The 13,943-nt window shown below is 41.7% G+C and overlaps 1 protein-coding gene and 1 long non-coding RNA gene across 3 annotated transcripts; one reads left to right on the forward strand and one right to left on the reverse strand.

Moving 5' to 3' along the window:
• Nucleotides 1-841: 841 nt before the first annotated feature.
• MCL1 (MCL1 apoptosis regulator, BCL2 family member) lies at nucleotides 842-5,552 on the reverse strand. 2 transcript variants are annotated; one of them, XM_072644717.1, is made up of 3 exons: nucleotides 4,771-5,551; nucleotides 4,127-4,374; nucleotides 842-3,887 (listed from the first exon to the last, which is right to left on the reverse strand). In XM_072644717.1, exons 1-3 carry the CDS (start codon nucleotides 5,468-5,470, stop codon nucleotides 3,771-3,773), a joined length of 1,065 nt encoding a protein of 354 aa, XP_072500818.1. In that variant the 5' UTR covers nucleotides 5,471-5,551; the 3' UTR covers nucleotides 842-3,770. The 2 variants fall into 2 exon arrangements, with proteins under 2 accessions (XP_072500818.1, XP_072500819.1); XM_072644718.1 differs by lacking the exon at nucleotides 4,127-4,374 and having other exon boundaries at nucleotides 4,771-5,552.
• LOC140527648 (uncharacterized) lies at nucleotides 5,450-13,741 on the forward strand. The gene is made up of 2 exons (XR_011974885.1): nucleotides 5,450-5,537; nucleotides 10,751-13,741. It is a non-coding gene; the product is annotated as an uncharacterized lncRNA (long non-coding RNA).
• The last annotated feature ends 202 nt before the right edge of the window (nucleotides 13,742-13,943 follow it).

Below are 13,943 nucleotides of genomic sequence, written 5' to 3' on the forward strand. Positions count from 1 at the left end.
AATATGCAAAACCCACATTTGCACATTTCCACGGTGATTCAGCCACTGCACTGAGGTAGCAGAAAATCAAAAGCAAGATGAAGGGACCTCAAACAGCTTTACTCCCCCTTTTGCAGAATGGGGGTGAAAGCGTTACAATCCTCATCACTAACTAGTCACTGGTTAGAACTTCTGCTAATTCTACCTCCTCGACCTCAAATGCCATACCACTGGTAAAGAGGAGAAACATTAGTCTTTCAAAGAGCAGCTAGGTAGTGTAGTTAAAGCAAGCTCTGGTCTCAAGAGGCAGAAATACCTCAATGAAAATCCCTGCCTCAGATCCTGAGCAAATCAACCCTCCTCAGCATTTTCCCTCAAACAATAACAATGTTTAAGTGCTACAAACCTTACATCATAGCGGTGCTAGTTATTCTCATACTTCATACCCCCCAAATCATATTATGCCAATCACATAATTATAGACGTAAGAGCAGGAAGCAATTGGAGGTCTCTTATTTTACAGATGATTAAAGTGAGGTCCAAGGACTTTGCTCAAGGTCATACAGGTAATAAGCAGCACACTATAGCTTTTAAATCAGGGCTTGACTCCAAATTCAGCACTCGAAAACAAATGGTATTTCTATATGTAAAAGGATCCTGAGAGACTCCAATGGGGTAAGGGCTTGGGTTAACAATGTAATTAACTAAGAATAAAAATTATGAGCAGGTGTGTGTGAGGGAATAGGATGAGATTTATGATGATCTTTTCATCTGTTCAGCTGTCTGATCTCTAGAAGTAGAAGGGGATGGGAGGCAAAGGGGGCAGGGTACAAAGTTGAACCTTAGAGATGACCCACACACCTTGAATTTAAATAAAAGATTTATTATTCTCTTCTCAGGAAAAACAGGAAGTTAAGAAAACAAACTAGATTTCACAAGCTGATGTATTTTGTAGTTGGTCCTAAGCTTCCCTGGCTCACCTCTTCAAGAGGAACATTATGCCTAACCAACAGCAGGGTGTACACTCCCCACATACAGGATTTACAGGGAATCCTAGACCAGGGATTTCAAGTTTTCCCTGAGTGAAGCAGAAGAAAACGATACATAGGGTTCCTCTGAGCATCCTTTACACTACCTTGCCTTTTCGTTCCAGGACTGGCCTCAACTATGTACCAGGAGCCAGTCCTTTAATGCATTGAGGTTCTTTTCTTCTCCCTACACTTAGGAGCACATCCCCCTTTGCCTCACCAAACCCTAACTCTTCCTATCCCACACACCAGACAATTCTCTAATCTGAGGTCTTACTCTACCAACAAACAGAACCCCTTTGAAATGATATGGGAGTCAAGATCTTTACAATGAGCTCCACCACTAGTTTATTAGGAGTCACCCTTCTCCTGCCGTAATTTCCCCAGCTGTAAAATGGGTAAGTAGAATTTTCCCTGACCCTTTTATGTGTTTTGAAGCTATAAAAACTATATATAAAGTGCTTTCAGTTCCTCTGATATGCATGATATAAATAAGTGAGATTATGATTAAGAATGAGAACTGTAACTGGGTGAAAAAATTCCAGCATTAGGCCTCATAGCTTAGAGATGAGCAGGCAAGGCCCTTCTTCCCCATTACATTCTCAGTCAAACTTGATTTACACCTATTTTATCTACAACAAAGTCCAAAGACTAAAGGTCGAGTTAATTTGCTACAATGCAGTTTTTCCAGATTAAGCCAGCTCCACCACAGTTATTTTCAGATGGGCCAATAACTGTTAGGTACCTCTTTGAGGTTTAACTTCTACTCTACAGACCACTTTAAAAGGTTTAAGGCCCCCAGTGGAAAACAATCCAGAAAGGTGACACAGTAATTCAGCCAGAATCCTTCTAAAGGACTTTGGCGACACACCCTCCCCCACCCAAAAGGTCACTAGAAGAAACCACAAGACCTTTCCCCTCCCCGGAAAAGCCCTCACAGCAGGGGGACTTTGAGAAAAAAATTTTCAATCAAAACACAGGTTTAGCCAAGCTAACCAAAAGGGCGCCAGCCCAAGACTTTCCCACTCCTACAGATATAGGCACCGAGCCCACCAAGGCTATAGGGAGACAAGAAAGGCTCACAACTCAAGAAGGGGCTGCAGAGACAACCTGAGGTCACGTGAGTCCACAGGGCCACATCCTGAAAGGAGCAGGAAGAGTAAGAGGGATTGGTCCTATAGTTATTTATAGAAGGGCTGGGGCAAGAGGAAGCAAATGTCTGAAAAGAGTAATCTGGTAGAAAAATGGAAAGCAAGTCTGCTATTCAGACAGTGGCCAAAGCAGGGTGTCTTTGGCACAGTTCAGGAATCATTAAAATAGTAAATTTTGAACAATATATAAACACTTCTTTTATTGAAAGATTAGGCCTTAGCCTGTGTTTGACAAGCAAGCCTAACAAGAGCACCAGGGTTAGTTTCATTTTTCTTTACATTGACTTGCAGTTTATTCAAGCAAACAAGGTCAAGTTTGCCTCAGGTGAATGACTTCCTATACAATTTCTGCTACAGAAATTTAGGTGGTGACAAGTGTGAAAGTTCTGGAAAATAAAAACTAAGCCCATAAACTAAACTGTTAGTTGCAGGAAGAGTCAAATGGAGAGACTCAAAAATGGAGAACTCAAACTGAATGTATGTGCATGATGACAAAAACCAATGAAAAAGTTCTAAAAATGACTTTGGCTCAATTATTAAGAAGCTGCCCGAGTCAGTCTTTTCATGTACTACATTCCCCCATCCCCACCCCCATCCCAGGTCCCTTCAAAGAATAAGTCCTTTTCATAAGGAAAATAACACAAAGGTAGTTTAGAAAATTGATTCATCACTGTGGGGCCTTTGAATACATCACAAGTTGGTTTTGAATACCAAAAATATTTAAGTAGTTAAGATCAGAAATGTTACATAGAAGACAAGGGTTCTAAATCACGTGGCCAAACATTACAAATTTCAGAAAGTATGGAAAAAACAAAATCTCTCCTTATAACATTTCAAAGAAATAAATTTCTGTAAAAATATATACAAATTTTTACAGATATAAACACATTTACAAGTTTTTGTTGTGGTTCTTCTCTTGGGGGAAGGTTCTAAAGTTTTTGTCTGTACAACAGCTAATTATTATACTGTAACTCAAACATCCATGAATATCACCAGGGTAATAAACTCACACAAACCATGCCAAAAAAAAAAAAAAAAAGAGAGAGAGAGCGCAGGTATACCTGGGCAGACTTGGAATTTGCCTCCCACCTGGAGTCACACCACTTTCGCTGTGATACTTTAAAGAAGATTCAGGTCATAGTTATGGAAGATAGAACTTGTGAACCAATGGCATTATTAGTGCTTTTTTAATCCTGTAAAACTACTGAATTCAAGGGAGATTTCTATGACTAGGAAGTCTACTGACCACAGTTATTTGTGAAGGAAGAAAGTTCTCTCAATCCTATCACTAAATCTCTTCCTGGTCTTCCCCCAAGATCTGCCTGTTGCTGACACAGTTAATTTAGCTTCTTTCAGACGGCTGTTCTTCTCGGGAGCAGGGCACATTTTCCACTAGTATTTATTCTTATCCAAGTCCCCTTCTGCCTCTACCAAGAGCAGAATACCACACCACTTCCTTTTCCTGCTAGTACTCAGTGCTCTAGAAGGATTCTTGGATGGTCTAGCCTGGGTAGCATGATGTCCAGCTTCATAAATACTTTTAATTTCACAGCAGAAGTGTGCAGTTTTGGTGCCTGGAGTTGGTTAAGAGTCATTTATTGCACTTTCAAGGCTATCTTATTAGATATGCCAAACCAGCTCCTACTCCAGCAACACCGGCAAAGGCGAGCAGCACATTTCTGATGCCACCTTCTAGGTCCTCTACATGAAAGAATTCCACAAACCCCTCCTAGAAAAGAAAAAGGGAAAACAAAAAACAAATTTTGAAGTGGCCTCCCACTGGCTCAGAACACGATTGGCCAAGAGGATGAATGTGACAAGTGAAAAAGCCTCATCATTAGGCTCCTATCTAAGAAACCAACATTCTACATCTAGGGAGTGCCGAAGACTGCAAGGGGGGCAGTTACTTCCCCGCCCTTCCCTCCCCTTTCCTCCAATTCTCCAGTTACCCCTTTGCTTCAGACTTACCCAGCCCTTTTGCTTAATCAGCCAGTCCCTTTTGGTCTTGACCAGGACATCTGTTAGGTTTTCTGCTAGTGGATCTATGCAATTTTCCTGGTTTATGCTCTTCAAGTGCTTTGCCACAAAGGCACCGAAAGAAATAAGAGTCACAATCCTGCCCCAGTTTGTTATTCCATCGCTGAACACACGAGTGACCACTCGAGACACAGCTTTAATATCCTCTTCGTTCTTGATGTCCAGTTTCCGAAGCATGCCTAAAAGAAAAAGGGAGGGTCACCGACTTCCATCATCCCTGCCTCTGGCCTTTGTATGCCCTGCACCCGACACAGAGTAGGTGCTCCCTAAATGTTACTAACTGATGATGGTTCTTTCTCTGGGGCTGCCTTTGGCCTCTTTTTGTCTCCTCGGCGCTTGGCACGGGGCCTGGCACCTAGTAGGCGCTTCTTAAATGCTTACGATTGACTGGAAGCCCCCTCCCCCTCTCGGGCACCTTCTCCGGCCAGCATGCACCTAGGTCCGTTACCGTGGCCGTGCGGGGCTCCCTCCATCTCCCCCCCAGGCCCCCGACTCCCCCCCGTGCGGGGCACCAAGGAGCACGACGCCATGTCTGGAAGCACAAAGCGGCCGCGCATGCACAAAGGGGCCCCCACCTTGGAACGCCGTCTCGTGGTTGCGCTGGACGCCGTCTCCCACGCGCCGCAGGGTCTCCAGGGCCTTGCCGCTGCGCAAGGGTTTGGCGTCCTTGGTGCCGGCCGCCTGCTCGCGCAGGTAGCAGGTGATCAGCTCCAACGACTGCTCGTACAGCTCGTCTTCCTCCTCGCCCGAGGGCGGCGTCGAGGGCAGCGAGCCGGGCGCGCCGCTCGAGGGGCCCCCTCCCTCTCGGGGCAGGGCCAGGGACAGCACCGTCAGCCGGGCGGGCCGCTTCCCGGGGGGCTCGGGCTCGTAGCCGTCCAGCTCGTCCTCGGGGGACATGACGGGATCTGCCGCCCCGCTGGTGGCCGAGGGGAGGCGGCGGTCCGGCGCGAAGAAGACCGGTCTCGGCGTGGCGGCGGTGACGTCGGGAACCCCGGTGCCAATGAGCGCAGTCCGCTCGACCCCCTGAACGTCCGGCACCAGGTCCGGGAGGCTCGGGAGGCTCGCGCCGCCGCTTCCGCCAATTAACCCCCCAGCTGCCGCCGCCGACGTCGTTGTCCCAGCTTCCACTTCCCCGCCGTCGCGTCGCGGCGGCGAATTCTCCACAGCCGTTCCTTTGCCAGGGGGCAGCAGGCGCCCGCTGGACGGGGTGGTGCCAGCCCCTCCGCAGTAGAGGTTGAGGCCGATGACGGCGTTCTTCTTAAAAGGGCCTAACATCTCACCAGCTGGAGCCGCGGTCGGAAAGTCCGGGAAGCACAGAGGTCCGCGTTCCAAGGAAGCGGAAGTGAGTAATGGGAGCGGCGTCTGCAGATCACAGTTATATCAGGCGTCACCAGCGCGTCAGCGAGTGGCGGGAGGAAACGGAAGGGAAGGGGGGGGCGGTGGCCGCGACGGGGCGGAGTTCCGGCGGTCTCGTTCCCAGACACGCAGAGCACGTCAGAGGCGGCTCCGGGCTCCCTGGGCCGCGGCAGAGATTGGTCTCTGGCTTCCGAGTCCCGCCTCATCTTCGGGGCGGGGGCGGGGGGAGAGAGGAAGAACTGCGTCTCGATTCTGGCTGTCCAGACGTCGGGCCGGGTTATGTAATGGGTTACCCCAGAAATTCCGAGTTTTCTTTTGTTTTCGGGCTCACTTTATGGGATATTTCTGACGTCAAACAGGTCCCCAGGCTACCGCCACCCCCGGCTGTCTCGAGCCCACCCGCCTCGTGATCCTGCCCTTTCCCGGGACGGGCCTCTGCTTTCCCATCCAGGGCCGCTTTGAAGGCTGGGATCTGGATTAGTCCTGGCAGGGGGTTGGGATTCCGAGGCTGGAGACCTGAAGGACTCGCGGGACCCCTGACCGAGCTATAAAGCCTCAGGCCAGCCTCGCCCCCCCCGGGAAGAGTGCCTCACTAGCCAGAAATGAATCCCTGGTGGCCAGGCTTACCTCCACGCAGCGATCAAACATCAGAGCAAGACTCCGATAGTTTAATAGACCTCTAATCTATTCCATGAGCCCGGGGATCCAAGTTCAAATGCTGCCTCTTATGCTTACCTCCTCGGTGACCTTGAGCGAGTCATTTAACTTCAGTTTTTACCCAAAACTTAGGCAGTTGGACGAGTTGGCTTCTAACGTTCCTTCTAGTTCTATGATCCTATGATCAATTAAAAAAGATAGTGTATGATAAAAAATATGAAATTATTTTAGTAGCTTACTGCTCTATAATATGATTTGAGATCTGGTAATGCTAGCTAGCTCCCCCACCCCCCTTCATGCGTATTTTCCCCCAGTATTTCATTTAAAATTATTGACCTTTCGTTTTTCTGAAGTGAATTTCATTATTATTCGGGCTCATTCTTTAAAGCAACTTCCGAGTAGTTTGATTGGTATAATAGCAAATCTGTAAATTAATTTAGGCATTATCGTTTTTATTATATTGGTGTGGACTACCGTTAAAGTTGAATCTTTCCACTTAAATTCTTTATTTTTATGGTCACTATTTTGTAGTTGTGTTTATAGAAGCCATGAGGGTGTTAAAGTTGGTAGGTTAATTCTCAGATATTTTATGCATTTTGTAGTTATTTTAAATGGAATTTCTTTGTCTGTTCTTTGGTCAATATATTAAAAAGCTGATAATTTTAAGGATTTATTTTGTCTTTTGCTGTTTTGTTGCAATTATTAATCATCTTGATTTGTTTCTTTGCTGATTCTCTGTTTTCTTTTTAAAATATATTTTATTGATCTTCCTCAATACTGATGGGACAGCTAGGTGGTGCAGTGGATTGGTCACCAGTGCAGGAATCAGGAGGACCTGAGTTCAAATCCTACCTCAGACACTTGACACTCACTAGCTGTGTGACCTTGGGCAAGTCACTTAACCCCAATTGCCTCATCCTGATGAATATCTGGTCACTGGATTCAGATGACTCTGGAGGAGAAGTGAGGCTGGTAACCTGCACAGCCCTCCCTCACTCAAAAAAAACCAAAACAAAGTCAAGTGCAAGTTATGTCATCATTTCTCTGATGGCATGGTCTTCTTTGGCAACGAAGGACAAATACACACAATATTTTATTGATATCTTTTCTTGCTCACATTTTTCCTTGTACCCCTCCCTCCTCTCCTCTCTTCACTCTATGAAGTATCCTTTATAAAAAAATAATTTTTAAGAAGTTAGAAGAGAAAAAAAGCTGGGCAAAACTAATGAACATAAATCAGACAATTATCTACAGGACACTATATCCACAGACCCTCATTCTTTTCTAAAGAAGAAGGGCAAATTAGTCAATAAAGGCTTATTAAAGACCTACTGTGTGCAGGGCACTGGGGATACAAAGAAAGGCAAAAGACGATTACAGTGCAGTGGGAAGAGACAACATGAAAAAAAAACGATGTTGTGTTGTTGTTGGGTTATGTCCTATACTTCGAGACCCCATGGAGCCTAGCACTCTTGCCAGGCCCTTTCATTCTCCACTATAATCTTTCCAAGTTCATATTTGTTGTTTTCATGACACTGTCTATCCATCTCATCCTCTTGCCTTCAGTCATTTCCAACATCAGGGCCTTTTCGAATGGATCTCAACTTCTCATTATCTGTCCAAAATATCCCATTATTTTGTTTCTTTCCTTACCCCTTCCCTCCAAACTCTGCCTGATCATATATTGTCAGATAATGACTCTATACTATAGGAATGGAGACTGTGTTGAATCTGAAATTAGGAAGACTTGAATTCAAATGCAGCTTCAGCAGCTTACTAGGTGTATGACCCTGGTAAGGTTATTTAACCCTGTTTGCATCAGTTTCCTCATCTGTCAAATGAGCTGGAAAAGAAAATGGCAAACCACTCCAGTGTCTTTGTCAAGAAAACCCCAAATAGGAAGAGTCAGACACAGTTGAACAACAAATCGGGATTTTAAAGTGTCTTCCCTATATTATTGAGAAGAATTTTTATAGCATAGGTGTTAATTACTCTTTAACTGTTTGATAGAATTCACTTGTAAATCCATATGGACCAGGATTTTTTTCTTTGATTTAGTTTATTTATAACTTATTTGATTTGTTTTTTGAAATATAAAGTTGGTTAAGATTGTTTAATTTTTTGTTTGTCAAATTGTATTATTTATAAGTATATTTCCCTTAATTATTTATTTTTGCTAATATTTTGTAGAGCAATGTTGATAATTCTCATTTCCTCTATTCATTGTGACTTTTTTTTTTGATCTTCATAATCTGATTTTCCTTTCTCCTTTAAAAAAAATCAAATTAGCTAATGGCTTGTTGATTTTATTATTCTTTAAAAAAAAAAACCTTGGTTCTGCCCATTAGTTAATCGATTTATTCTATAATTTAAATATTTATCCTTTTGTGTTTGTTTGGAGATTGCTGGATTTTACATTTTTAAAAATTGTCTGCTAAGTTCATGACCTACTCTTTTAGTTTGCTTTCAAATATGTTTTCAAAGATAGAATTTTTCCTCCATGTACTGTGTTAGCTGCATCCTATTAGTTTTGATGTGTTGACTCATATTCTTTAATATAGTTATCTATTGTTTCTATGATTTGTCCTTTGACATTTATTATCCAGGATATCATTACTTAGTTTCTTTATAAGTTTGTATTTTAATTATCAGGTTTTTTTATTGCTTTGTGATTTGTAAAGGGCATTTGCCTTTTCAAATTTATTTCTTTGTGCCCTAACACATGATGAATTCTTAAAGGTATATGATGTGGATACTATGCTTATAGTATATTCACAATCAGAATTCTCTAATATTCTTAATCAGAATGATGAGGGCTGGAAGTGGGGGGGGGGTGAGACCCCTGAAAAGACAGTACAGGGATAAGTTGCCTGGAATGAAGTCACTGACTCAAACATTCTTGAGGTCAAGGTAAAGATATATTATACTCTTCAGTGGGCAAGAATTCTTACAGAACCTGAAATTTGAATGGGGTACAGGTAAAGTTTATATAGGATATTGTATAGTAAAATATGTGTCAAATATGCTAAGTGATTCAAGGAGGGATGAGGGAATGGTTAAGGAGTGGTTAGTTATTAAAGGAACACTTTCAGTATCTACTACACAGGTATTTTACCCAGAGTTCATGGGAAATAGTGGGGAGGGGGGGCCTTCATGGAGGTGTGGTTTTAGGCCTGAAACATCACTAAGTCAACTAATGGTCAGGTCTGACTAAGAAATACCAGGCTGCCCTCATCAGTGTCTTGTTGGACAAATGTCAGGGAGTGTACTGTATGTCTAAGTCTAGGGTACATATGATTGGTCAGTGAGTAGTAAATGTCATTATGACTCAATATACAGCTGGTTCAGACTAATAAATTTTATAGGTGCAGCTGGCTGCTGCATCAGGAAGGGAGGTAACGGTTGTTGCTGGGGAGAAACTGCCTGGAATAGAGTTTTGAGGCTAGGGAGAAATGTGGTTATAGGATTGGGATCCAAGCCCCCCATTAAGAAGTTGCCATAGAAATTTAACTTCAGATATACAGTTTTCCCAACATTCTGTTTAGCTGTTTATCTTTTTAATCTTTCAGTTAAATGTTTATGTTTGTGTAAGAAGACTACTAAAAGTTTCCTAAAATTACCATGTTACTATCAATGTTGCAGTTTCATAAGTTTTTTCTTTATTAACTTAGATCTATATCATTTGATGTGTATTTAAAAGAATGATATTGTTTCATTGACTATAATGCTTGTAAGCATAATGAAGTTTCCTAGTTTGTCTCTCTTGACTTTGTGAATTTTTATTGTTTCCTTCTCTAAAATCTTGATTGTAACTAATACCTTTTGGGAATTGCCTGAGGCATACTAACTTTTATTCTGGCCTCTCATTTTTAATTTCTTTGTATCTTTTGCTTTAAATGTGTTTTTGATACAATAAATTGTTAAACTTTGTTTTCTTAATCATCCTGCCATTCCCTTTCATCTTAGTGGAGAATTTAATGCATTCACATATAGGGTGATAAAAGCTGTTAAATTTGTGTTTTCTGTCCTCATTCTTTTATATTAATCTCCAACACTAACCTCTTTAAGTCACAGTAAAGTGATCAGTTAGAGGACTTTGCTTTAATTAATTTGCCACAGTTTTTCTGTCCTTTCTCTCTCCCCTCTCTATGACCTTATTAACCTGCCCTGGCCCAAAGTCCTTGAGTTTAATTACATAGTTTGGCTCTTTCATTTTTACCTCTCCCCTCCCCAGTCCAGATGAGAAAAAAACAAAACAAAACAGTCCTTCCTTCTCCAGGTATTCCCATTCTCTTAGTTTTAGTAATCTTCAGTGATGGCTTCCTTTGCTCGCCAGTGTTCATTCTTCCCCTTTATTTCTTTTCCCTTCTAGGCTATCTAGGAATATAATTTCTCATTCAAGTGCTTTGTTCTTACAGGTTCTTTGTTTGTCTTTATTCCAGGTAGAGCTTCTGCCAAGATGAAAGACTTGCACTCTTCTCCATCCTCTGATTCAGGTTTGGATATCACCCACACCTTTCCTCTTCTCTCTCTTTTTTTAAGGATCATCTTCTGAGGATCTTCAGTCCCAGACATAATGTGGGAGGATGCAGTGTGGCCTGGAGGAAAGTGCTGTATCCCGTGTGTAGTTGAGCATCTTTTCCTGGTCCCTTCCTTGTTGTTCATGAGCCACCTACCGCAAGCTGATCTATATATCTATCTATCTCTGAATCTGTGTCCTTCTGTCCACTGAACCTCTCTGAATAGGAAACTCCTTCCCCTGAAAAGCCAAGACCTCTGCTCAGAGAAGGTGTCCTGAAGTGCCCATTCTCTCCCAATGAAACCAGATGCAAAGCCCCCAACACACACACACACACACACACACACACACACGCCCACACACGTCCCCCCCAGCTTTGCTGAGCTTTTTCTTGTTAACTGCTCTTATTTACCTTTCCTCTCTTTCTTTTGTTTGATATGTTTGCATGTCAGATACCCCATTCACCCCTAGTTTCTTTTGCAGAAATAATTCAAATTTCTCCCTTTTGATAAAAGTTCATTTTTTTTCATTACTGGTTAGACTCAGCTTTGTAGGATATCTTATTTTGGTGTGAAAATTTAATCTGCTTAATTCTTGTGAAGATCATATTCCAATTACTTATTTGATTTTTCATAAACAAGAAGTTATCTTGAGTGATTTGGCATGATTTTCTAAAGGACCTTCTCCTGCCTAAAATATTTGTTCTTTGACTTTAAAATCTGAAGTTTTATCACTGTGCTTCTTAGGTAAGTTTGAATTGAGTTCTCTGCTGTATGCTATAGAATCTGTCATTCTATACTTTGCCCTCTCTTTCCAATATTTCTGGATAGTTTTCTTATATTAAATATTCCAGAAGTAGAGACAGAATAACAGTAGAGAACTAGACAGTATCAGTCAAGTAGACTGGAATTCAAGTTCTACCACTGACTGATCTGGTCCAGGCTGTGTGACCCTGGGAAAGTAATTTAACCTCAGTACCCAGGGCAACACTCCAAGACTGTAAGTTGCCAAATACCCTTTTCCGTCGAAATTGTATTTGGACCTCCCAGCCAGGGAAACCCTAGAAATCTCAGTATCTGACTTATTTTGAAAATCTCCCTTCCGTATCTGGCCCATTTTGCTTTCCAGAAAAGGTTCTTAGATTTCCTACAATCATTCATGCTAACAAAATATAAAACATGTAAAAGGTTTTCTTTATAGAACTAAAAATTAGAAAGATTTCATGCTTGAGCTCATAAACAGTAAAGAAAACTTCCATATCCACAGGGGCCTATTCAGAGCTTCTGACTTACATTTCTACCCTATGTAGCTTGGGTTAAGAGTTGATATCCTTGCTGTGTCGGGGCAAAGTAAACCTCCATATACAGTGACTTATGAGTGCTTCATTTCATGCCAGTCCAGACCCTGAGTTAAGAACGTGTTGTTAGGCCCCCATCTGACACCTTAGCTCTCAGCCTCTAAGTCTCTGGTAAAGGCTTGGGATCTGTGATGGCTATGAGTCACTTTCAGAGCAGGCCCTCTACTAGTCTCCATAACTACATTATAAGATCCTTGCATACCCTGCACTTGGCACAGTACTCTGTACTCAGTGTTTCACATAGTTCCTAGCACAAAAGTATCATTTATTAAATACTTGCTGACCAATGGCATTTAAATTATGAAATTTGTGACACAGAAGATGAAAATATTTGTTATGTAGGAGATGAAAATTTAAGCCTTCAAAAAAGGCTTAAATTAATTTATGCTAGATCTATGTTTCAGTACTTCAGTCTGATCTTATGAATGCAGTCCCTAGGTGTACAAACTGTATCTTATCTATGCTTTGTCATTCTTTGAGATTCTTGTTCCTCTTCTCTTGTGGTAGAAGCAAAGGCCTATTCACCATGTTGGAAGCCTTTCTCTAAGTATTTTTACATTCTGTGGGAACCAAAGAGAACTTAAGCCATCAATCTCTTCTCTCTTCCCCTCAATATAAGCCATGCTTATCCTCATACAATTCCTGGATCTCTTGTGCATGCAGATTTCTTGGTGATATACTGTATACTGATTATGCCCTCCTTCGACCTTTGGGTCAATTGAAGTTTTGATATTTTAACAATTTTTGGATTCTTTGTCTTAGCTGTACACTGTCACAAGAAGAATATGTGCTGAAAAGATAGATCTGTATGTTAGAGAACAGCTGGGGATAATTGAAAGCACTAAATGCATTCCAGACTGCGCTCTTCCTCCTTTTCCATTCTATGTCCTTCTATTCAGTTCTCTGTCCAAGATAGATGTACTAATAAACTGTTAGACTAATCTCATTGTCATTGTCATGAATTTAGGATCATAGGTGTAGAGCTAGAAAAGGCTTTCGGGGGTCATCTGGTCCACATCACTCCTTTTACAGATGAGAAAACTAAGACCCAGAAAAATGAAGTGAGTTGTCTAGGATCACAAATGTACCTGGGGTATGTGTATATGTGTATATGTATATATGTATATATAACATGCATATACACATGTACTTTATACATCTTAAAAGTATCATGTAAATTATTAAGATTATTACTAAATGGCAAAGCCTGGATTTGAACCCAGATCCTCTAAGTCCAAAGCTATTTTTCTTTCCACAGTGCCATTCTACCTTTCATGGAGTAGTTAGGGGAAGAGTGGAGACCCTGTAGTCTTCCTGGGCTTTATGTAGTCAGCACAGTATCTCTAAATAGGAGCGTCTGGAGAACCTCAGTCTCAACATAGCCATTTGGCTTCTTCGCTGCCCATTCTCTGTGACAGAGGTGAACACTGTTGGCAAGCATACACCTTCCCTCCTCCCATTTTATATTGTACTCAACATTGATAAATGGAGGATAATTGAATAAAGTTATCTGTGTGGTGCATCTATCTGGAATCTTTTGTGGTCTTATTATAAACATAAGATATCTTGTCAGAAGAACACCTTTAAAGCCTCATTTTGCTTTCCTGAGTTTTTGTTTTGTTTTGTTTTTTTTGGTAATCAATAAACAATTGGACCTTGTTTTGTCTGTACATTTCTGTCAGTCAAATTACTGGTGAGATGTAGTATGTTTTAGAAAATTTAAAAACCTTTCTTCTCATAGTTTCGTTAAAGATGCCCTCAAATTGTTCTCATAAAATTTTTAAAGTATGATCACGTTTTCTTGATACTATTATTGTTCGTGATTTTCCCCAATTGTTTAGATTATCTTTTAGATAGCT

This window comes from Notamacropus eugenii, chromosome 2 (assembly GCF_028372415.1).
Source record: "Notamacropus eugenii isolate mMacEug1 chromosome 2, mMacEug1.pri_v2, whole genome shotgun sequence".
Taxonomy (NCBI): Eukaryota; Metazoa; Chordata; class Mammalia; order Diprotodontia; family Macropodidae; genus Notamacropus; species Notamacropus eugenii.

Excerpts from the sequence above, each read along its gene's own strand:
- MCL1 (XM_072644717.1), bottom strand. The coding sequence starts at position 5,470 with ATGTTAGGCCCTTTTAAGAAGAACGCCGTCATCGGCCTCAACCTCTAC. Across the intron at positions 4,375-4,770 it reads CCACGAGACGGCGTTCCAAG|GCATGCTTCGGAAACTGGAC; the intron begins GTGGGGGCCCCT and ends TTTTTCTTTTAG. Across the intron at positions 3,888-4,126 it reads TGATTAAGCAAAAGGGCTGG|GAGGGGTTTGTGGAATTCTT; the intron begins GTAAGTCTGAAG and ends TTTCTTTTCTAG.